Source organism: Mustelus asterias, chromosome 8 (assembly GCF_964213995.1).
Source record: "Mustelus asterias chromosome 8, sMusAst1.hap1.1, whole genome shotgun sequence".
Classification (NCBI taxonomy): Eukaryota; Metazoa; Chordata; class Chondrichthyes; order Carcharhiniformes; family Triakidae; genus Mustelus; species Mustelus asterias.
In genome coordinates, this window is record NC_135808.1 from 114,704,844 (window position 1) to 114,730,174 (window position 25,331).

The window sequence follows — 25,331 nt, forward strand, 5'->3', positions numbered from 1 at the left end:
AGTTTGTATGTTCTCCTCTGCATGGGTTTCCTCCGGGTGCTCCGGTTTCCTCCCACAGTCCAAAGATGTGCAGGTTAGGTGGGTTGGCCATGCTAAATTGCCCCTTAATGTCACAGAGATTAGCAGGGTAAATATGTGAGGTTATAGGGATAGGACCTGGATGAGATCGTTGTCAGTGCAGGCTCGATGGGCCAAATGGCCCCCTTCTGCACTGTAGGGATTCTATGACTTTGATTTTTGTGAGACTAGCTTCTCAAGGACTCCTGGTTCACTGCCCCCTCAAAGGTGTCATGAACCATAGTCTGGATGAGGGAATCTTTTTATAACTGCGGAAAATCTTACCCATGCCCCTTCTGTCAATTCGTACACCTCACCCACCCACAATATCCCTCCCATGACAACTCATGCCTTCACCCATCTAAACAATGGCCCTTAAACCCCCCATGCCAAATAATGCCCTCCACACACCCCCAATGACCCCTCAAAGGTTGGGATTTTCTGGTCCTGCCGTCATTGTGGGCGGGAACAGAAGATTTGAGGAGAGCCAATGGTCTATTGGTATTATTGCTGGACTACTAGTCCAGAAACTCAGCTAATGTTGTGGGGACCCGGGATTGAATCCTGCCATGGTTCGATGGTAGAAATTTAATTTTTTTTAAAATCTGGAATTAAGAATCTACTGATGACCGTGAAGCCATTGTTGATTGTTGGAAAAACCCATCTGGTTCACTAATGCCCTTTAGGAAAGGAAATCTGTCATTCTTACCTGGTCTGGCCTGCATGTGACTCCAGAGCCACAGCAATGTGGTTGATTCTCAGCTGTCCTCCAAGGGCAACACATTGATGGGCAATAAGTGTTAGCCAGCCAGCGACACCCATGTCCCACGAATGAATGAAAACAAAATTTGGAGAGCCAGCCAAAAGCCCATTGGCCATTTTGCATAATCTAAGATTCCCAAATAGGAGTGAATAACATGCATTTTGATAGTGCTTTTTGTGACCTTAGGACACTCAAAGTGCTTCACGGTCAATGAAATCATTAAGAAGTGCAGTCGCTATTATAATGAGGCAAATTAATTCAGGGAGTTCTAGGAAAGGGAGGTCTTGTGGCTCAGTTGTACTGTGCCTACCTCTGGGCCAGAAACTCTGGGTTCAAGTCTCGTTTCAGGACTTGATGGCCATGGAAGGTCTGTTCATATAATGTGACCAAACAAATTGATGATCAGTCTGTAAATCCTTCCAAAATGGCAGGAGAGTTTCCCGGTCGGCCATACTGCAGAAGGCAATGACAAACCACTGCAGTACTTTGCCAAATCTCATCGTGGACCAATCCAATGGAAGTCCATGGTTGTCCATGTTCTCTTAGGACATGGTACCAGGAAGAGGAATAGGGAGATAATCTGGACAGCAGGGTTTTGAAGAAGGCTATGAATTACTTTTTTAAGCTTGTTCCCAAATTGCCATTGTTACTAAAGGGTTGACTGATTCTATACAGTGTGTATACTGGGAGAATGGGCTACGAGTCGACATGGAGGGTATGAGGGACCATTGGGGATGAGTGGAGGAGCATGACTGGGATATGGGAGTGTGTGGAGGGGCGAGTGATGGAAGGACTAATGTTGAATGAAATGTGGTCATGGGCCATGGTCCCAGAGAACCTTTTTAACCAGCCTGCCTCAGCACTCGACAGTCACTGTGGCCACCTCCGAACTGCTTCTGGGGATGGCAGGACCGACTCCTGAACGCACACACATAGACACGCACACACACACACACACACATAGACACACACACACACACAGCCCTGGAAGGTTAATGGTTCCTTTCGAGACACTTTCTCCCTTGGTGGCCCGCGGAGCTGGGAAATTTGCTGACTCCCTCTACCTGTCTCTCAAATGAAAATACATCCACTTGTTACATTAAAGGCACTATATAAATGCAGGTTGTTGTTACAAGCATGGAAGGAATGCCTATGACATTGATGGTACTTACTTAGCGTCCTCGCATTGGGAAGCAGCTAGGAACAGCAGCATCCTTCAGCTGCACTTGAGGTCCAAGACAAAAAGAAATCATTCTTTGGGCTGTTCTAATTGCAGTCAATCAGCCTAAGATTGATGGCCCTCAGGATACGATGGTGTGGGCTCCAGAATAGGTGGAACAGACAAGTATTCTGGTTAGCGTGTCAGCCCATCTCTCCTGCTGCCTCTTACAGCGATATCAGGGCCAGGGGAAGGAAACAGCCACCCAGCTCCAAAGGCCCTGTCACTATCTTTCATTGCAGCTGCAAAAGGCTTAGTGACCCAGTAGAACTGGATCCCTGATCAAATCCCTTCTGCCAAACGGGACTCTGTGAATATTCACTCACTTTGTGCGCTTGGATTTCCTGCATTACAACCATCGCAGCATTTCAAAAGTGCTTTAAAGCATTTGGAAATGTTAAGTGGTAGTGAAGAGTGTGATACAAATGCAAGTTTTCCTTCCTTGCCCCTGTTCTTACAATTGTCATCGGAACGATTGTCTATTTTGGGGTTCTTCATCGGAACAATTGTCTTGTTTCCCTGAGTTGGAATTCGGACGAACTATGATGGCGTGTGCTTTTGTCCAGTATCACTTTCTGCAGCCTCTCATCCTTCGCAGCAAACACCTCCTCCTACCCACTGCCACGTTGAGAGATCCCTATCCTCGTAGATTCCCTACAGTGCAGAAGGAGGCACCAACAACAATCCCACCCGAGGCCCCATCCCCAAAACCCCACATATTTACCCTGCTAATCCCTATAAGCCTTGGGACCCTAAGGGTCAATTTAACATGGCCAATCAACCTAACCTGCACATCTTTGGACTGTGGGAGGAAACCGGAGCACCCGGAGGAAACCCACGCAGACACGGGGAGAACGTGCAAACTCCGCATAGACAGTGACCCAAGACGGGAATCGAACCCGGATCCCTTGAGCTGTGAGGCAGCAGTGCTAACCACTGTGCCACCCTGCCGCCCTTCAGATTGGTGAATTTAATCAGCGAGTTGGACACAACTGTTTTCCAAATTCATGCTTTTTCATCTCATTGTAAATATCGTTAACAGCTGTCATTAGTGTTTTCTCACCATTTCTCTGCATCTCCAGCTTTCTTCCCTCTTAAGTGCTTTGTTGTTATGGGAACCCAAGCAGGTTCTTTTTTTTTATATGGAACAGGATGATTGGCCCTAAGGTCTTTTACTAGAATGACTTAATTTAAAACCAGTATGGGGTTGATTCATTTAAGTCAATTTATATGCAATAGGGAGAACAAAAATATCAATAATAAATCAACTGCCAAGTTCCAGAACTCTAGTATTTTAATTCTCATTGATGGAATAAAATTTAATAATTAACCATAAAAGTTAATGATTGTAGAATTCATTATCTTCTAGGCTGCAGTCTGTGGCAGCGCTGGGTTAGTTATGCTGTGTAAAGTCTCATACTTCCTCTCTACGATAGTAAGAGGTAATTACGTCTGCAAGCTGTCAGACCTGGCTGATTTGCCGCAATTTTCTCTCTCGCACGCAGGCAGGTGACTTGGTGAGGTACAAGTTGGTGCTTATTGCGCCTGTTTTATGGGCATTCAACAAGACCTGACTTTGGGGACCAGGTGTGCACTCCTTTACAGGGCCTAGGGCCTGACCTGTTGCAGCCTCGGGCATCTTCTGCCAACAGATAAAGGTTGCTGTGGAGCCTGGAAATGCAGGAGTGTTCGGCTAGCGCCACCGTATTCACCAGCCGTGACGGGATTCGAACCCGGGTTCCCAGAACATGAGCTGAGTTTCTGGATTAATCCTCCAGATTCTGGGACTTGCCTCCTCGTCACCACAGCCGGTGTGGCCAATGATTCAACATTCATACAAAGTGCTAAGAGCTGCACGTGGGGATGCATGGTGGCACAGTGGTTAGCACTGCTGCCTCACAGCGCCAAGGACCCGGGTTCAGCATCGGGTGACTGTGTGGAGTTTGCACATTCTCCCAATGTCTGCGTGATTCCTCTGGGTGCTCCGGTTTTCTCCCACAGTCCAAAGCTGTGCAGATTAGGTTGATTGACTACATTGCCCCGAGTGTCAGGGGGATTAGCGGGGTAAATGTGTGGGCTAACAGGAATAGGACCTGGGTGGGATTGTGGTAGGTACAATGGGGTGTATTTTCTCCTTCTGTACTGTAGGGATTGTATGTAGAAATGTGATAAGGGGACTGGCAGCTCACCCCCAAGCTAAGCAAATCAGCGCAACTTCAGACAGGAGGGGCAGAAATGGGCCATTATTAATTTCCACTCCAGTGCAATTTATCTTTCTCCAAGTGCAAACGGAGAGTGCATTTCTCTTTCATGTTATTGGTCAGTTAGTCTGTATCCTTTCTCACGAGTTTCCCACGCACGTAGGCGCCCCCAGCCAGACTCATGTATCCACCACGACCAGGACTAAATGCTTTCCTGATTTGATATTTGATTTGATTTATTATTGTCACATGTATTGGGATACAGTAAAAAGTATTCTTTCCTGTGCTCTGTACAGACAAAGCATACCGTTCATAGAGTACACAGGGGAGAAGGAAAGGAGAGAATGCAGAATATAGTGTTACAGTCACAGTGAGGGTGTAGAGAAAGATCAGCTTCATATATGGTAGGTCCATTCAAAAGTCTGATGGCAGCAGGGAAGAAGCTGTTCTTGAATTTGTTCTTGAGACTTTCTTGGTTTCTTTGTAGAGATGAGGTGTTAGAATTTTCCTGGGGCCTTTCTTGCATACTAATGCTTTTTTTGTACATGTAACATATTCTTTTAACACCACCAACAACCCCCCTCCCCCCATGGACTCCGCCCCCCCAACCTCACTTCCTGGATTGCGCGTTGATGGAGTCAAACTGCGTCAGTACGGCTTGACTCAGGGGACAACTTACTTCAATATCTTGGTCACTGACCTCATGACATTTGGCGGATGGTCCTGGGGCCCTTTGGTATTTAGACTGGCCGTGTTATAGGGCAGATTGGTGCGCCACTCTGGTACCAGAGACTGACGCCCCCCCCCTCCTCCAACCCCATTGAATTCCTTCTAGTGAATCCAACGTGCATTTACAAAGCAGCTTTAAATTCGTTGGGCTGACTCTTTGCAAGTACGAATTTGACAAGAAATCTAAATGGCGTTAACTCTGAACCTGGGCATTTTTGTTTGTGACAGTTCTGTAGAAATATCTGCTGGGAATTTTCATGATTTGTTAACTTTCACTGCTAAAGGACATGAAAACCAAAGCCTGAACAAAAGACGGACAAATTAATGAAGAAGACAGTTTATCTCCTGGCAGATTTTAAATTATTACTGCCCTTTAAAACAAGTGCACAAAATGATGTACCCACAGTTGGTAGTTTCAAATGATCACCCGCTGTGAAGGATAATAAAGATCCATAATTGAATTCTCAAATGAATTTATATTTTGTAGAAACATTGTGGAATACTTGTTGTTTAATGAATGTCATCCAAAAATGAGAAGATTTTTAGCCTGTTAAATTTGTTTAATAGGCCATTGAAAAATAGCATATCTTCATCATACCTGCTTCCTGGTGTTTAAAGCATTATAGAATGATTCATTAAAGATGAGTACAAATGGTATGTGACAATGGTGAATCGTAGTAATTCAGTCATATCCTTCATTATATGTAATAGCTGTGTGGTAATGGTAATACGCACAAGCAATTTTAGCGTCTTTTTCTATCTGTGCTCCGTGACATTTAGAGTCACAGCCATAGACTCGTACAGTGCAGAAAAAGAGTCCAAAGATGTGTGGGTTAGGTTGATTGGCCATGCTAAATTGGCCCTAGTGTCAGGGGGATGAGCAGGGTAAATATGTGGGGTTACGGGAATAGGGCCTGGGTGGGATTGTGGTGGGCGCAGACTCGATGGGCCGAATGGCCTCCTTCTGCACTGTAGGGATTCTATGATTCTATGAAAAGGCCCTTCGGCCCATTGGTTTTGTATTGAGAATAACTACCACAAAAGGCAGTAATTTGCTTTTGTTCTTTAAAGATTGTAAGGTTTCCGGACTCCACTACCTTCCCAGGCAGATTCCAGATTCCCACGACCCTCTGAGTGTATCCTTGAATGTTATGATATTTCAAGGGCTCACCCAAATATTTTTTAAAGGTGAAACGCTGGAAAATCTCAGCAGGTCTGGCAGCATCTGTAAGGAGAGAAAAGAGCTGACGTTTCAAGTCCAGGTGACCCTTTGTCAAAGCTCTTGACAAAGCTCTTTGAGCTTTGACAAAGGGTCACCTGGACTCGAAACGTCAGCTCTTTTCTCTCCTTACAGATGCTGCCAGACCTGCTGAGATTTTCCAGCGTTTTCTCTTTTGGTTTCAGATTCCAGCATCCGCAGCAATTTGCTTTTATTTTTTAAAGGTTGTAAGGTTTCCGGACTCCGCTACCTTCTCAGGCTGATTCCAGATTCCCACGACCCTCTGAGTGAATTGTTTTTGCTCAAGTTCCCTCTGAATCTCCTGCTCCTTACCCTAAAACTATGTCCCCTTGTGATTGACCCCTCAACCAAGGGGGAACAGCTGCTCCCTACACCCACCCCCCCCCCCCCCCCCCCCCCCCTGTCCATACCGCTCAGAGAATGAGATTTCACCTTTTGGACATATTTCAAAGCTTTTCCCTGACACTTTTCCTGCCATTTGATTTGCAGTCCCGATGTCGTGTCCGCTACACTTCGCTGCCAACCTTTCCTGGCTTTTCCCAGAGTTGGATAATCTGTCCCATCGGGTCGAGGCAGCTGCCCAGGCTGGATTCAAAGCAGTGGAGGTGGCATGGCCATACGACACTGAAGCGGCAGAGTTAAAGAAAGCTTTGGAGAAGAATGGAGTGGAGCTTATACTGATTAATACCCCGCCAGGTAAATATATACTGAATTGATATCAGATCCGCAATGCATGTCTGACAAAGCAAATGATTAGGATGGAGAAAGCAGGGAGGATAGGTAATCAACCCTAATGGAACATTTAGATTCAATCACAAATACTCGAGCAGTGAATCTACAAACATTATGTCCAATTAGCCCATCGGTTTTGGAAGCATCATCAAGAATCAATTTTTATTGAATTAAAGTCAATTGTCTTTTTTGTATCTCAGACAGTGTTTAGCACGGCTGCCTCACAGCGTCAGGGACCCAGGTTCAAGACCAACCTTGGGTAATTATCTGTGTGGAGTTTGCACCTTGTCCCTGTCTAGAACAAAGAGCAATGAAAAGTACAGCACAGGAACAGGCCCTTCGGCCCTCCAAGCCCGTGCCGATCATAAGAACATAATAAGAAATAGGAGCAGGAGTAGGCCATCTAGCCCCTCAAGCCTGCCCCGCCATTCAATAAGATCATGGCTGTTCTGAAGTGAATCAGTTCCACTTACCCGCCTGCTCCCCATAACCCTTAATTCCCTTACCAATCAGAAATCCATCTATCTGTGACTTAAACATATTTAACGAGGTAGCCTCCACCACTTCAGTGGGCAGAGAATTCCAGAGATTCACCACCCTCTGAGAGAAGAAGTTCCTCCTCAACTCTGTCCTAAACTGACCCCCCCTTTATTTTGAGGCTGTGCCCTCTAGTTCTGATTTCCTTTCTAAGTGGAAAGAATCTCTCCACTTCTATCCTATCCAGCCCCTTCATTATCTTATATGCCCTAATAAGATCACCCCTCAGCCTTCTAAACTCCAACGAGTACAAACCTAATCTGCTCAATCTCTCCTTATAATCTATACCCCTCATCTCTGGTATCAACCTGGTGAACCTTCTCTGCACTCCCTCCAAGGCCAATATATCCTTTCGCAAGTAAGGGGACCAAAACTGCACACAGTATTCCAGCTGCGGCCTCACCAATGCCTTGTACAGATGCAGCAAGACTTCTCTGCTTTTATATTCTATCCCCCTCGCAATAAATGCCAACATCCCATTTGCCTTCTTGATCACCCGTTGTACTTGCAGACTGAGTTTTTATGACTCATGCACAAGGACCCCCAGGTCCCTTTGCACAGTAGCATGTTGTAATTTTTTTCCATTTAAATAATAATCCAATTTGCTATTATTTCTTCCAAAGTGAATAACCTCGCATTTGCCAACGTTATACTCCATCTGCCAGATCCTTGCCCTCCCACTCATCCTATTCAAATTCTCTGCAGACCTTCCGTTTCCTCCACGCAATTCATTTTCCCACTTATCTTCGTGTCATCAGCAAACTTTGTTACCCTACACTCAGTCCCCTCCTCCAGATCATCTATGTAAATAGTAAACAGTTGAGGCCCCAGCACTGATCCCTGCGGCACGCCACTAGTCACCATCTGCCAACCAGAAAAGCACCCATTTATTCCAACTCTCTGCTTCCTGTTGGATAGCCAATCCCCAATCCACGCTAACACCCTACCCCCAACTCCGTGTGCCCCAATCTTCTGCAGCAACCTTTTGTGAGGCACCTTATCGAACGCCTTTTGGAAATCCATGATGCCCTAACTAAACTAAAAAAAAAACCTTCTGCCCTTACTCGGTCAGTACCCTGCTCTTCCTTCCCTATTCATGTACCCATCCAAATGTCTCTTAACTGTTGCTAATATGCCGATTTCCACCACCTCCTCTGGCAGCGCGTTCCAGGTACCCACCACGCGTGGTGTGCATGGGTTTTCTCCGTGTGCTCCAGTTTCCTCCCACAGTCCAAAGATGTGCAGGTTAATGAATTCACCATGCTAAATTGCTCCTCAATGTCCAAAGATGCGTAGATTAGTGGGATTACTACATGGGGCTATGAGGATAGGGCCTGGATAAGATGCTCTGATGGAGATTTAGTGCAGACTCGATGGGCCAAATGGCCTCCTTCTGCACTGTAGGCGTTCTCTGATGCTGCACTCATTGTTTGAGCTTTTACTGTCCAAGATCTGAGAGTGTTGGGCCTGCACAGTTCAGGATGATCAGGAGACTGGGGTCCACAGGACAGGCCAACCTCTCTATCACCTCATCAGATTCACCTCTAAGGTGTTGCCATGACACCCAGCTGATGCTCTCTCTGGATATTCCCACTGTCCTTCAGTCATGCAGCTCACTCGAATTCCTCTTGGATTTTTCTGTGTTGGCTTTTCTCATTTACAGGAAACAAAGCAAAAGGAGAGCTTGGACTTGGAGCACTGCCAATGCAACAGACAGAATTCCAAACAGGGCTGGATCTAACAGTGAAATATGCTAAAACTGTGGGGTGCAAACAGTAAGTGTCATCCAGGTGCTCTTTTAACAGATATTTTGACAATGGGTGTGTACAGAAGTGGTAACCTCCGTATGGCTTTGTGTAGACCTAGAGCAGGGAGGACAAAGAGCAAGACCGAGAGAGAGTGAGAGACAGAGATTAGGACAGAGTCAGGGTGAGAGGGGAGAAACTCAGATGAGGGCCAGGGAGACAGAGAGAGACTGGAGCAGGAAAAAGAGGGAGAGTGGCACAGTGGTTAGCACTACTGCCTCACAGCACCAGGGACCCGGGTTCAATTCCAGCCTTGGATGACTGTGTGGAGTTTGTACATTCTCCCCGTGTCTGCGTGGGCTTCCTCCGGGTGCTCTGGTTTCCTTCCACACTCCAAAGATGTGTAGGTTAGGTGGATTAACCTCAGTAAATATGTGGGGTTATGGGGATAAGGTGGGGTAGAGGTGGGAGGAATGCTTTTTTGGAGAGTTGGTGTCGACTCGAAGGCCATTCTGCCCACCTTCTGTACTATAGAGATTCCATGGTTCTAGGGTAAGGCTGGGGGGAGCGAAGGAGAGTGTCAGAGTGCAGACTCAGTAACAACACTCCATGTTCATTTTAAGATCTGGAAATAACCAGAGATCATCAATCAGAAAAGCGAGAATGACGAGATTGCATCGTCACAAAAACGCATCAGCTTCCTTAAAGAAGGAAAGTTGCCACCCTTCCCCAGAATGGGATTTTATGGCCTCACTCGTCCCGAAACTATAAAATCCCGCCCAAGGCCAACGGACCTTTCCATGGTCCGCCCCTTGGCCGCTCCGATTCCCGTGGTGGGCGGGGCGGTAAAATTCTGGCTTATATGCGTGATTCCTCGGTTGACTCTGAACTCCCCCCGTGAAAGTGGACTAACAATTAACCGGTCAGTTGTATCAAACCAGGGCAACTAGGGATAGGCAGTGAACACCAGCCATGCCAGCAACTTCCACATCCCCAGAATGAATTTGAAGAGTTATTGCGGTGTGCAAGGTAAAGTTTGGAAGCGATGATGTGTAACCTCAGTGAGAGTATTTTCTTTAAGAAGCAGTGAAATTCTTTCCGCTTAAGGATCCATTTGATGGCAGGACGTGTTCCAGAGGGCCTAGACAGAACATCTGTTGCCAAGGCGATGGAGGCCACATTTATAGAAAATCTGAAGTATGCCGCAGACATCCTCTTGAAGGTAGCAATCTAACCGAACAGTAGAAAGTCAGAAAGTAATGATTCATGTGGTGCGTGGTGATATCTGTTGTGCAGAGTGACTATTAATGGGCCCTCCTCCTCCCTCCTGTTCACAATAAATCTGTGTTGAAAGAGGGCCTTTAATCCAAACCATCTCCCAGCCTCTGCAGTTCACTGCATTAAGTTCAAATTTAAGAACCAGTCCTTGTCGGATTGTTCCCGTGTCGTTAACGGTAAAAACAGTTGGCTTTGGGTTGTTACTGTAGCCGGTGAGATTAGACACTCATAAGTCTTAGCCGCTATTGAAATGAAGGCAGTAAATGCTGGAAATACTCAGCAGACCAGGCAGCATCTTTGGAGACAGAAATACTGGGAACAGGTTCTGTGCTATCCGTGGACATAGTAGTGGGGTGGCACGGTAGCACAGTGGTTAGCACTGCTGCTTCACAGCTCCAGGGTCCCGGGTTCGATTCCCGGCTCGGGTCACTGTCTGTGTGGAGTTTGCACATTCTCCTCGTGTCTGCGTGGGTTTCCTCCGGGTGCTCCGGTTTCCTCCCACAGTCCAAAGATGTGTGGGTTAGGTTGATTGGCCAGGTTAAAAATTGTCCCTGAGATGTGTAGTTAGAGGGATTAGCGGGTAAATATGTGGGGGTAGGGCCTGGGTGGGATTGTGGTCGGTGCAGACTCGATGGGCCGAATGGCCTCCTTCTGCACTGCAGGGTTACTATGTTTCTATTGACTGCAGGTTATGGCCCTCAGCACAACTGATGTGGGCAGTTAGTGAGATTCAACATTAGTAATAGCATTTGGCACCATTTAGCTGGCTGAAAATGTTGAGCTTTCAACACGATTTTGCTATTCTTCTCTCCGCTGTTGTATTTGGGGCGGACAGCCTTTCCCCCCTACCTGCCCCAATGCCCTTTCACCGTGGCTGTACAGCACTGACCTCTTGATGGAATGGAGGAGGGCTGGTTGGTACTGTATTCTCTCAACCTCTGGGCGACATGGTGGCACAGTGGTTAGCACTGCTGCCTCACAGCGCCAGGGACCCGGGTTCGATTCCCGGCTTGGGTCGCTGTCTGTGTGGAGTTTGCACATTCTCCTCATGTCTGTGTGGGTTTCCTCCGGGTGCTCCGGTTTCCTCCCACAGTCCAAAGATGTGCAGGTCAGGTGGATTGGCCATGCTAAAATTGCCCTTTAGTGTCAGGGGAACTAGCAAGGTAAATATGTGGGGCTATGGGGATAGGGGCTGGGAGGGATTGAGGTCGGTGCAAACTCGATGGGCTGAATGGCCTCCTTCTGCACTGTAGGATTCTATGATTCTAAATGAGCAAATTTATTTTGTTTTAATTCATTCCTGAGCCTAAGTACCTGAATGTAACTCTAAATGTATTCCTTTTATCCAGGAAGGGCTGCTGGGGTTGATTGAACCTATTAACACTCGAATCACAGATCCCCGGTACTTCCTGAATACACCGCACCAAGGTAAGTATATATCTATGAGTAGACATCTCCATTAGGAGTCTGTAAAACACCCCAGGAAGTCCAATTAACTGAAAGTTTTAAGTTTATTTATTAGTGTCACAAGTAGGCTTACATTAACACTGCAATGAAGTTACTGTGAAAATTCCCTAGCCGCCACACTCTGGCACCTGTTCGGGTACACTGAGGGAGAATTTAGCATGGCCAATGCACCTAACCAGCACGTCTTTCAGACCGTGGGAGGAAACCGGAGCACCCGGAGGAAACCCATGCAGACACGGGGAGAATGTGCAAACTCCACACAGACAGTGACCTAAGCCGGAAATCGAACCGGGTTCCTGGTGCTGTGAGGCAGCAGTGCTAACCACTGTGCCACCGTGCTGGCTGGAGACTCGATAAAAGAGAATACAGGGTTTAAAATAACTGGCGAAAGAACCAGAGAGGAGCGAGGGGACGAGACTATTGGACGTGAAGAGTTGCTATAATTCGGAATGGGTGGTGAAAGTGGATTCGACTTCCAAACTGGAATCGGACTTAAACTTTTAAAAGAGTAGGAAAAGTGAAAAGCCAGAGGACTCGAATTAATCAAATTTTCCAAAGAGCTGGCTCAGGTATGATGGGCCAAATGAGCACCATCTGTGATGTATGATTCTGCGATTACTTATTTTGCTAAAATAAACACCTGTCTTGGAGATTATATTAATTGCTGTTTTCAATCACTCATGGTGTACATGCTGGCTTGCCTGTCTCCAGACTAAGGTTCAAAATATATACCCAACAGGGTACGCACAACCTGTCTGACACACAAAATGCTGCAGTCTTCTGCTACACGAGGTCCCAGTAGAATAAAATCACTATCTTATCCCAGCCTTCAAAGGTCGTAATGTGGTTTAAAATGGTTTAATCTGCTGGTGAACAGCTGCTTTTTTTCCTCTCCCTTGCATCCACCGCATGCGGGTTAATAAAAGGATGTGCTGTTTCATTTCAGCTGCGAGGATTCTACAGCAAGTGGATAGGCCTAACCTGAAACTCCAGCTGGTGAGTGTTACTGTAAATGGAAAATAATTCCCCGACTTCCCGAGCTGCCAACGATTTGGGGTTATGCAAGAATAATGGAGAACAGCTTTGACTGGGAGGAGGAAAGGGAAGAGGGAGCATGATGAATCAGTGATCAAGTCTCTTTGATGAGGGACAGCAGCCGGCATATTTGTGTTCACTCTGAGTGTTAATATCAAACCCGTGTCCAATTGCTGCTGTGTAATGGAGGCAGAAAGTATTTCTCAGCCACCCACCTCAGACACGTTGCTAGTGACCTTGTGGCTATCACACCAGAAATCTTAACCCTTCAGTGAGTGCATCACCCTGACTGAAGCTGTCAGGATCTGCGCTGGCCGTCACACTATCTCAGTTAATTTCTATATTAATATGAATTCTGCTTGAGGTGTCATGAATAACTCATAAAAGTGGGTGGAAGTGATCGCACTGGGACTAATTGGCAATATTGATGGATTCGTTATTGTAATTATCAATGGAGGCTTCCACCTAATTGCTCCAGTCACACTCTGTAAAACGAGATTTACTCTGAAAACTGTACATTAGACGTTTCAGTTGGCAGTGAGTAAGTTAATGCCCCGTTGTGGTGTACAGAGCATTTTCATGCCGATATATAAGGCGGGAATTTCCAGCTTTGCTCTCCCCGAAACCGGAAAATCCTGCCCGAGGTCAACGGACCTTTCCAAGTTTCGCCCCTCGCCCGATTCCCGTGCCGGGCGTGACGGTAAAATTCGCCCCATTAAACATTTGTGTGCTGTCAGCGCCAGCAGTAATTTCTACACCTACAGGGCAACATTTACCAAACCTCATGCCCCTGGCCAGCCTCACAAACAGCAAGGATCTTATCAGTGGTTCACGACCTGCAATGTTGCATGCCAGGACACTTGTGGGCAGCTCGCCAATGATTTTCTGGTCTTCTGTTGCACGTGAGGCATCCCTGGTGTCATGAAACGTTGAAAAATTCCTCTCTTAATCTTTACCAGTGGACCTTTCTCAGTGAAATTTGCTTTGGTTTGCATTGCCTCACTGTTTGGGTAAGGCCAGAAAAGTCACTAATCAATCCAATAAGGCATTCAGGAAGAACGTCTTCATAGAATCCCTACAATGCAGAAGGAGGCCATTCAGCCCATTGAGCCTGCACCGACCACAATCCCACCCAGGCCCTATTCCCGTAACCCCATCTATTTACCCTGCAAATCTCCCTGACACTAAGGGTCAATTTAGCATGGCCAGTCAACCTAACCCACACATCTTTGGACTGTGGGAGGAAACCGGAGCACCCGGAGGAAACTCACACAGACACGGGGAGAATGTGCAAACTCCACACAGAGGGGGACCCGAGGCCAGAATTGAACCTGGGTTCCCGCCCCTGTCTTTACACAGAGTGCTTAGAATGCAGAACCTGTTACCATATGGAATAGTTGAAGCGAGGAGCAAAGATGCATTTTAAATGGAAACTAGATAAATATATGAGGGAGAAGGGAATAGAAGGAGGTGTCGAGATGAAATAAGGTGGGAGGAGGCTTGAGTGAAGCTAAGCACCTTTGTATAGACCTGCTGTTCCTGTTTCTCTACTGTAATGGGAGATTAAATGACAAAAGGAAATGATGTTGCGAGGGGATGGTAACAGGAGTAAAGAAACAGAAGGTGGGTCTGGCGGAGGTGTAAATGGAAATAGTAGAATCATTGGCAACTGTTGCTGCTTGAAAACATGGAATGGTGGTTATGATCTGAAATAGTCAAACTCAATGTTGAGTCCAGAATCTTGTAAAGAGCCTGATCAAAAAACAATTCTATAAACCTTACCCTTTGACTAAGTATGGGATGTGATTCTCAGTCTCATTCTGCTTTTGTATCATGGCCAGACATAATTTTTGGGCAAGATTGCTCTGTGTATTTGATGCCTCGTACTGAGGTACTGTGCAGTAGTTTTCTGTGTAGAGACTGTTTTAATGTGGCTGCATTAACTGCATTGTGTTTGGATGCAGGACTTGTTTCACTGCCAGATAATGGATGGGAATCTCACTCAGAACATCACCAACTACTTCCCTCTAATAGGCAAGTGCCTCCTTTCTTTATACATATATGTGTTTTACAGTGATTGTACCCACTGGTCTCCCCCAAATGCTGGAAACGTCATTGTGCGCAGTGTTAGTTCATTTTCCAGCAGGTTTGGAGGATCAGCATGTATGTACAGACACGGATAGCAATGTACCTGTGTGTTGTGCTACTCCAGGAGTGGGTGCCAGTTGTCTTCTGTGTCGTAGAGATGACATTCAGAAAACCGAAACTGATAATAAATAAATCAAAACATAAAGCGTTGGAAATACTCAGCAAGTCAGGCAGCATCTGCAGAGTGAAGTAAAATGAACATTTCACCAAAATTTAGCTCTTTGGCGACTTGACAGATTTGTAGCGAGGTCCAGAGGCAAGGAGAAGGGAAGGGGAGTAAAAAATCAAAAGGGAAGGTCTCTGTTAGGGTGGGAGATTAAATGACAAAAGGAAATGATGTTGCGAGGGGATGGTAACAGGAGTAAAGAAACAGAAGGTGGGTCTGGCAGAGGTGTAAATGGAAATAGTAGAATCATTGGCAACTGTTGCTGCTTGAAAACATGGAATGGTGGTTATGATCTGAAATAGTTAAACTCAATGTTAAGTCCAGAACCTTGTAAAGAGCCTGATCAAAAAACGAGATGCTGTTGCTCCAGCTTCTCATAGAATCTCTACAGTATAGAAGAAGGCAATTTGGTCCATCGAGTCTGTACTGACCACTATCCCACCCAGACCCTATTCCCGTAATCCTCATTCATCCTGCTAATCCCCCTAACACTAAGGGACAATATAGCATGGCCAATCAACCTAATGTGCACATCTTTGGATTGTGGAAGGAAACCGGAGCACCCAGAGGAAACCCACGCAGACACGGGGAGAACGTGCAAACTCCACACAGACAGTGACCCAAGGCTGGAATTGAATCCGGGTCCCTGGCACTGTGAGGCAGCAGTACTAACCACTGTGCCACCGGGCTGCCGTGACGCTGAGCTTCATTGTATCTGTGTAGGAAGCCGAGGAGAGCGAGAGGTCAGAGTGGGAGTGGGAGGAGGTGAAAAAACATCTTTTCTGCTTGTATAGAAAGATGTAGTGGGAAGGGGGGGGAGGGGAAAGGTCAACGATCTGAACTGATAACTGTATTTCTTTATCTGAATAGAGATTGTTAAAATTCTGGAAGGTTTTGATAGAGGTGACACAGACAGAGGGCGGGATTTTACCATCTCGCTCGGGCGAGATCGAAAATTCCCGCCCGAGGTCAGCGGAGATATCTGCTGTCGGACCCTCGCCCGTGCCAATTCCGTGGCCGGCGAGGTGGTAGACTTCTGGCCAGAGTGTTCCTGTCCATGGGATGGAACAAAACTTGAGGCCATGAATGTAAGATGGTCACAGAGGAATCGAACAGGAAATGTAGAAACAAATGGGTTAAAATGTGGAACTTGCTCCCGCAGGGAGTAGTTGAATAGTAGGGAGGCATTTAAGAGGAAGCACGGGAGGGAGCAATGAACAGATGGTCATGCTGATTTGGTTTGTTATTGTCACATGTATTAGTATACAGTGAAAAGTATCGTTTATTGCACGCCATACCGACAAAGCATACCATTTATAGAGACGGAGAGAGTGCAGAATGTAGTGTTACAGTCAGCTGATAAGAGTTAGATAAGAAAAGATGGAAGATGGCTCAAACAGGGCATTAACACCTGCATAGACCAGTTGGGCCGAATGGCCTGTTTTTGTGCTGTGCTGTGTGTTCTGTGTAATTATTTGACTAGGAGAGGTGAGAGAATCATAGAATCCCTACAGTGCAGAAGGAGGCCATTTGGCCCATCGGGTCTACACCAAACACCACCCAGACCCTATTCCCGTAACCCCATGTATTTACCCTGCTAATCCCCCAAACACTAGTGTCAACTTAGCATGGTCAATCAACCTAACCTGCACATCTTTGGACTGTGGGAGGAAACCGGAGCACCCGGAGAAAACCCGCGCAGACACGGGGAGAATGTGCAAACTCCGCACAGACAGTGACCCAAGGCCGGGAATTGAACCTGGGACCCTGGTGCTGTGGGGCAGCAGTGCTAACCGCTGTGCCACCCTGCTGACAAAATGGCCGCCATGGAAGTGCTGAGATAATCTTCACTGTGTGTTATTTGGGTTTTATTATTTGGCACTGGCCTTCAGGAGCTAGGGAGTAAAGTACCCCCCTCCCGGCACGCAAAAGGGTTGCTGCCCGTGAGAGAGAACGCTACATTATAAGAAGCTAATTGGAGTGGTTCAGCAGCCCAGTTTCTGAAATTAGAATTGAAATTAAATTTTAAGGATTGCATTTTCCTTGCGGTTACAAAACACTCCCCCGAGAATTACTAAAGCTGCAAGCTGCATTATTCACTCGACTTGTGTCTCATCGGAAAGGTACAGGATGTAAGAGTCCTTGGGCGCATACAGCAGAGCTGTGCATGGAATGTAGAAGCAGAATTATTCAGTGCTCATTTGTCCAGCACCGAATGACCTGTCCCTGGCTTGAGGTTCAGCCGATGATTGTATTGGGTAGTTTAATTCCCCGATGATTCAATCACACTAAGCAGCGCCCAGAGTGGAATTGTGCAGCGCAGATCAGCAGAAAGGGCATTATATTGCAATAATATTTGAGACTGGCACATCATTAAAGCCTGTTAATTTGCAGAGGACGCTGAAGATTTTTTTTGCCTAGGCTGATGAGATATTATATTGAATGAACCAGCCACCATCAATACACTGCTAAAGCTGTCATTCCCATAAACATAATTAAGAACAGTGTTTTTCATTAAAAAAATATTCAGTTCACCAAGCTCGATGCCATACATGGCTGTCAGTGAATTCCATGCAGAGATCTCCTGTCAGAGATAATTGCACTTTTAATCCCGAGTCCTACTTTGCATATTGTTTGGTTAAGATCCCCGAAGGATATGCTGCATTGCTGCTCTGATGTGTTGTGTTTTCTACCATCAGGTCATGTCCAAATTGCACAAGCTCCTAACCGGAATGAAGCAGATAGTCCCGGAGAGATCAGCTACAGCTACATATTCAGCCTGCTGGAGAAACTGGGATATCAAGGTTACATAGGCTGTGAATACGCTCCAAAAGGTGGGCAGCCCAGAACTTGCATTGGCTTCAGACTTTCCACTATTTAGACACTACTAGCACAGGATTGAAATTGGCAAGTGTACATTACTAATCATAGAGTCATACAGAACAGAATGAGGCCATTTGGCCCATCATGCCACTGCCAGCTCTTCGAATCATAGAATAGAATCATAGAATCCCTACAGTGGAGAAGGAGATCATTCGGCCCATCAAGCCTGCGTCAACAACAATCCCACCCAGGCCCTATCCCCATAACCCAACATATTTACCCCGCTGGTCCCCCAGACACTCAAGGTCAATTTAGCATGGCCAATCCACCTAACCCGCACATCTTTGGACTGTAGGAGGAAACCGGAGCATCCGGAGGAAACTCACGCAGACACGGGGAGAACATGCAAACTCTACACAGACAGTAACCTGAAGCTGGAATTGAACCCGGGTCCCTGGCGCTGTGAGGCAGCAGTGCTAACCACTGTGCCACCATACCGCCCTCTTTGATACAGCTATCCAAATAATCCCAATGCCCATCCCTTGGCCAAAACAGCATAGCATTTTTTGCCTTTTCAAGTATTTATCCAGCTTCCTACTGCCCTAACAGGCAATACATTCCATAGAGACATAGAAACTAGAAGCAGGAGTAGGCCATTCGGCCCTTTGAGTCTGCTCCGCCATTCATTATGATCATGGCTGATCATCAAATTCAATATCCTGAACCCACTTCCTCCCCATATCCATTGATCCCTTTAGGCTCAAGAGCGATATCTAATATCTTCTTGAAATCAGATTTTGGCCTCAACTATTTTCTGTGGCAGTGAATTACATAAAGTTCTCCTCACTTCAGTTCTAAAAGGTTTACCCCTTATCGTCAAACTATGACCCCTAGTTCTGGACTCCCCATCATTGGGAACATTCTTTCTGAATCTACCCTAAATCCATTAGAATTTTATAAGTTTCTATGAGATGCCCTCTCATTCTTCTAAACTCGAATGAATATAATCCCAAACAATTTAGTGTCTCTTCATATAATGGGCGGCACGGTAGCACAGTGGTTAGCACTGCTGCTTCACAGCTCCAGGGTCCCGGGTTCGATTCCCGGCTCGGGTCACTGTCTGTGTGGAGTTTGCACATTCTCCTCGTGTCTGCGTGGGTTTCCTCCGGGTGCTCCGGTCTCCTCCCACAGTCCAAAGATGTGCGGGTTAGGTTGATTGGCCAGGTTAAAAATTGCCCCTTAGAGTCCTGGGATGCGTAGGTTAGAGGGATTAGCGGGTAAATATGTGGGGTGGGATTGTGGTCGGTGCAGACTCGATGGGCCGAATGGCCTCCTTCTGCACTGTAGGGTTTCTATGATTTCTATGATAACAGACCTGCCATCCCAGGAATCAGCCCTAGGAATCTGAAATCCTTCCCCTCACACCATTTTTTTCAGCCACATATTCATCCTATGTATCGTGCTGTTTCTACTCTGACTAGCATGTGGCACAGTAGTAATCCTGAGATCACTACCTTCGAGGTCCTACTTTTCAGCTTGCTTCCTAGCTCCCTATATTCTACTTTTAGGACTTCATCCCTATTTTTTCCTATGTTGTTTGTACCAACATGCACTGTGACCACAGGCTGTTTCCTCTCCCTCTTCAGAATGTTCTGCAGTCGTTTCGAGACATCCTTGACCCTGGCACGAGGGAGGCAACATACCATCCTGGTGACTCTTTTGCCTCCACAGAAACACCTATCCATTCCCCTTACAATTGAATAAATATTGCATTCCCACATTTTATACTCCTCCCCTCTGCAGCAAAACCAACAAATTTGGCTGTTGCTGTTTGCCCCTGAAAGGCCATTCCCCTCAACAGTATCCAAACCGGTATATCTGTTTTGCAGGGGAATGGCCACAGGAGATTCCTGCACTGTCTGCTTAGTCCTTTTGCTCTGCCTGGTGATCACCTATTCCCTTCCTGCCTGCGGAGTCTGAGCCTGTGCTGTGACTACCTCTCTATCCGTGCTATCCACGATGCTCTCTGACTCGCGGATGCTCCACACTGTCTCCAGCCGCCGCTCCAGCTCTGAAACCTGAGCTTCCAGGAGTTGTAGCTGGAGACACTTTCTACACACATGCTGACCCAGGGGACTGGAACTGTCCCCAGCCTGCCACATGGAGCAAGAGGAGCAAACCACGGCTTGGAGCTCAGCAGTCGTGTTTTACCCCTTTAAATTAAACTTTTGAAAGCTGTTTAATTTCAGATTATATCCAATTCTCTAAGCTCCTTTTTTCCTGCTCCTTGTTACTACCGAATATAACCTTTACAAACCATAAACCACAGAAATGACCTCTGAGACTACAAGTGATAAAATGCTTAAATACTTTACCCGACCTTTCTACTTACCAGTCAGCTCTTTTGCTTGTGTCCTCTACTACTGCAGCAGGGTAAGACCACATCTTGCTTTTCATTCAATCCCTACAATGCAGAAGGAGGCTATTTGGCCCATCGAGTCTGCACCGACCACAACCGCACCCAGGCTCTATCCCCATAACCCCATTTACCCCAGCTAGTCCCCCTGACACTAAAGAGCAATGTAGCATAGCCAATCCACCTAACCCACACATCTTTGGACCATGGGAGGAAACCCACGCAGATACGGGGAGAACGCGCAGACTCCACACAGACAGTGACCCGAGCCGGGAATCGAACCCAGAGGTCCCTGGAGCTGTGAGGCAGCAGAGCTAACCACTGTGCCACCGTGCCGCCCCGTTTACCTTGCTTGTCCTCCTCATAGTGTCAGTTAGAGGAAGAGGGAGGGAGGGAAACACTAATGTAGTGTTTCGGGTATAAACGCTCCTTGACATCAGTTCTTCCTCCACCCACTATACAGTCAGGGTGACTGACTGTGGCAACTTCTCCCAGAATGCTCCGGGATCGGATCGGGGGGGCCGGGGGGGTACGTACGGTCTGGGCAGCAGAGGGGGTGGCGGGGGCTAGATGCCCATGTGGGGCTTGGATTGGGTGCAGGCCCCCGCAATTGCCAGGGGCCTGCAGTAGCAGGGGCCTGACAGCTCTCTCTCTGTCTGTCTGTCAGACCCCTTCTGTAAGGCCTGCACATGCGCAGTAGCTCCCTCTTCAGGCTGGCTGATGAATTAAGCCCAGCCCAGTGTCTGCAGCAGCTAGAAACAGTCTACACCATTTTTTCAATGACTAAGTGTATAAAATTGGGTGTGAAAACTTGTTCAGAAAACAGAACAGGAAGTCTCCCATATTCACGCTAGCTGGACACGTGGAATCAATCTCGTAAAATTCCACCCATGGTATTTTCTGAGCCAGTTAATTGCTAGGGATTTTCACAAATTATCTTCTCCCTTATTAATATGTTGTTTCCATTGGATGTGTAAACATACTGTCAAAGTGTCAATATATCCTCTGTTGGATCCTATATGAGAAGCTGTACACTGACTGTACAAACATATATTAGAAGATTAGAAGTGTTTGCTCATGGTAAATTAGAGAACATCCTTTAATTATAAAAACAGAAGCATTTCAGTACATTGACAATGTATTGTTCTGCTGAAGTGGCGCAGTGGTTAACAGTGTTGAATCACAGCAGCAGGGCCCCAGGTTTGATTCCCAGCTTGGGTCACTGTCTGCGGAGTCTGCACGTTCTCCTTGTGTCTGCGTGGGTTTCCTCCGGGTGCTCCGGTTTCCTCCCACAGTCCGAAAGACGTGCTGGTTCGGTGCATTGGCCAGTCTAAATACTCCCTAAGTGTACCTGAACAGGCACTGGAGTGTGGCGACTGGGGGATTTTCACAGTAACTTTATTGCAGTGTTAATGTAAGCCTACTTGTGACAATAATAAATAAACTTAAACTTATAAACTTAAACGGAAAATGTAATTGTTGATAGCTGATACATTCACTGGGCAAGTAAAAAATAAACAGTTGATTCAATCTTTTACAATAAGTCAATGTTTCTGAGTTATATAATGAAGTTGCAAGATGCTAGAAAATCTATTGTAGTGTGTCCATAAACGGAAAGAAAATATCAGTTGGCAAGTTCTGGAACAATTTAACATTCTTTTAAAGTTTAAAAGAAACCGGGGCATCTGGAGGAAACCCACACAGACACGGGGAGAATGTGCAGACTCCGCACAGACAGTGAGCCAAGCTGGGAATCGAACCCGGGTCCCTGGCGCTGTGAGGCAGCAGTGCTAACCACTGTACCACCATGCCACCCCTGGTGCTTTGAGGCTTCAGTACTAACCACTGTATCACCATGCCACCCCTGGTGCTTTGAGGCTTCAGTACTAACCACTGTACCACCGTGCTGCCCCTGGTGCTGGGAGACAACAGTACTAACCACTGTACCACCATGCCACCCCCTGGTGCTTTGAGGCTTCAGTACTAACCACTGTACCACCATGCCACCCCCTGGTGCTTTGAGGCTTCAGTACTAACCACTGTACCACCATGCCACCCCTGGTGCTTTGAGGCTTCAGTGTGCTAACCACAGTGACACTGTTCTGCCCCATTATACTAATTTTTGGGGGGGGTTTGCTGATCACTATTGTCCACGATTAGATCAATACAATTCTTTTAAGGCTTCAAATGAATACCCTCGAAGAATAGGAGGAGCTTCGGAGTATCAGGCTTGGCAACCATTATTTTTAAAACGTGAATTTATTTTATTTTCTCTTTTTTTAAAACAGGCAACACCGTAGACGGCCTTGGCTGGCTGAGGAGCTACTGGAGAAACCAAGGCAGCGAGAAGCCGGCTGAAGGAGCTGAATGTCAGTAATGGAGACGAGGAGTAATTTGCTGCATTTCCTAATTGACTAACAACAGTTTAATTTCTATGAAATCGAATTCTAATTCAGACTGAATTTACGGCTGATGAAGGATGATCATTTGAGCGAACATTCATAAGGGCGACCTTCAGACCTTGAGAACAGGTCTGCGTAGAAGAAAGTGTGGAATTTAAAGATGTCAGAAATGTCAAACTCACAATCCACCCTTCATCTCCTCAGCGAAGGTTCCGCAAAATGATTCCTTGATCCCTAAGGATTATAAAACAGAATTCTATTCAATTGACCTCATCATCTGCCTTCAATGGTAGTGTGTTGTTCGTCATTGTTGAAAAACATCATTTCTCCCCATCCCAAATGGATAGCACCTGTAACTCGGTTAACCATCATAACAACATTCCCCATCAACTGCTTACCAACTCTCCCTGTGAAAGAATCTATATTTTCTGCCTCAGCTGTTGTAGCCGATGGTCTGTTCCACATTGCCACTATTGAATGAACATCAAGATATTTCTTCAAGTCCCAAGTCTCACTTGAGGCTAATTAATTTCTAAAGCCCTGGATCTTCCAGTTGCTTCTTTCTGCATTAATTGGTATGCCTCAACAGTCCAAAGATGTGCGGGTTAGGTTGATTGGCCATGCTAAAATTGCCCTTAGTGTCCTGAGATGCGTAGGTTAGAGGGATTAGTGGGTAAATATGTACGGATATGGGGGTAGGGCCTGGGTGGGATTGTGGTCGGTGCAGACTCGATGGGCCGAATGGCCTCTTTCTGTGCTGTAGGGTTTCTATGATTCTATGAACACTTTAAAATCTTTGAATCTTCCCTGCTGTCCCTCCACTTGAACTGAGACAAGTGTGGTTCTACACATCTCTCTTCACAACTTCAATCCCCTAAATCCCAGAATAATTCCTGTCGCTATTCCCTGAATCCTATAGAAACAGGATCCCTGCAGAGCAGAAGGAGGCCTTTCGGCCCATCGAGCCTGCGCCGATCCCACCCAGGTCCTATTCCCGTAACCCCACGTATTCACCCTGCTCATCCCCCTGAGACTAATGAGCAATTTAGCATGGCTAATCCATCTAACCTGCGCATCTTTGGAGTCTGGGAGGAAACCGGAGCACTCGGAAGAAACCCACGCAGGCATGGGGAGAACATGCAAACTCCACACAGTCACCCGAGGCCGGAATTGAACCCGGGTCCCTGGCGCTGTGAGGCAGCTATGCTAACCACTGTGTCATAGCAATGACTCCTTGGAGAGTAGGCTACCAAAGCATGTAACCGTTCCAAATCTGATCTCATCAACTATAGTCATCGATACAGGTTTAGAATAACTGGAGTTAAATGTCACCAGGCATTATCCCAGGATTTAATTAGATTTGCCTTGAGAGAAGTTAGGGATGGGCAATAAATGCTGGGCTTGCCAGCAACACTCGCATCCCGAGAATGAATACAAAGCACTTCATAGTGATTACAAATTTTCGGGATGATCAGTAAGCACCCCCAGATTCATTTCCTTCCCCTGATTTATTGCAGGACAAAAATAAAGCTGTTTCATTTAGCTATCTCAGAAGCAGCTTGATTGTAGTTATATCTGGTTAGTTTTCGATTATACAATATAGTATTTCTTCGTTATCTATACATTTGCTGTTACTTTCACAATTATGCGTTAATATCTATATTTGGCTCCTTAGCCAGTATGTCTAATTGGTCTCGGTCTCTAGATGTTGTTTATCTACCTTAGGTTTATTACCTAACCACTTAGCTTGAAATCATCATCACATTTGACGTAAGTACATTCCTCCAGGTTATTTATGAATCATGTGAACAGTGGGGAGCTGACACAGATCTGTGTGCCATGCTGTTGCTCACTGTCATCCAGGCAGTGATTTTCCTTTCTGTTTTATCACCGCCTTTTGCCTTCACGTTGCCAAGTCACTTTTCAATCCAGCTGGCTTGATTGTCACTCGTTCCGTGAGTCTCATTATGAAATAAACACAATGACAGGCTCGTCCAAGTTTTAATAATTTGCCTGATGAGGCAATATTCTTGTTTTAGTGAATGGAATTGCTGCAAGTAGAGCCATCGAGGTTTACAGCATGGAAACAGGCCCTTCGGCCCAACTTGTCCATGCCGCCCTTTTATTTTTAATCCCCTAAACTAGTCCCAATTGCCCGCATTTGGTCCATATCCCTCTATACCCATCTTACCCATGTAACTGTCTAAACGCTTCTTAAAAGACAAAATTGTTCCCAACCTCTACTACTACCCCTGGCAGCTTGTTCCAGACATTTATCACCCTCTGTGTGAAAGAATTGCCCCTCTGGACACTTCTGTATCTCTCCCCTCTCACCTTTAAACCTATGCCCTCTAGTTTTAGACTCCCTTACAT

General features: G+C 46.3%; 1 protein-coding gene across 3 annotated transcripts in view; it reads left to right on the top strand.

Moving 5' to 3' along the window:
- Nucleotides 1–24,646, top strand: part of hyi (hydroxypyruvate isomerase) — a 29,956-nt gene extending 5,310 nt beyond the window's left edge. The window contains exons 1-9 of one of the 3 annotated variants that reach the window (XM_078218774.1): nucleotides 3,446–3,481; nucleotides 6,699–6,905; nucleotides 9,142–9,253; nucleotides 10,331–10,445; nucleotides 11,851–11,929; nucleotides 12,915–12,964; nucleotides 14,968–15,037; nucleotides 18,017–18,151; nucleotides 22,845–24,508. In XM_078218774.1, the coding sequence (XP_078074900.1) occupies nucleotides 6,704–6,905; nucleotides 9,142–9,253; nucleotides 10,331–10,445; nucleotides 11,851–11,929; nucleotides 12,915–12,964; nucleotides 14,968–15,037; nucleotides 18,017–18,151; nucleotides 22,845–22,933 (852 nt within the window). In that variant the 5' untranslated portion in view covers nucleotides 3,446–3,481; nucleotides 6,699–6,703 and the 3' untranslated portion in view covers nucleotides 22,934–24,508. Of the gene's footprint in view, nucleotides 1–3,445; nucleotides 3,482–6,698; nucleotides 6,906–9,141; nucleotides 9,254–10,330; nucleotides 10,446–11,850; nucleotides 11,930–12,914; nucleotides 12,965–14,967; nucleotides 15,038–18,016; nucleotides 18,152–22,844 lie in introns of those variants that run through there. The other 2 variants (XM_078218771.1, XM_078218772.1) reach the window with 2 other exon arrangements.
- The last annotated feature ends 685 nt before the right edge of the window (nucleotides 24,647–25,331 follow it).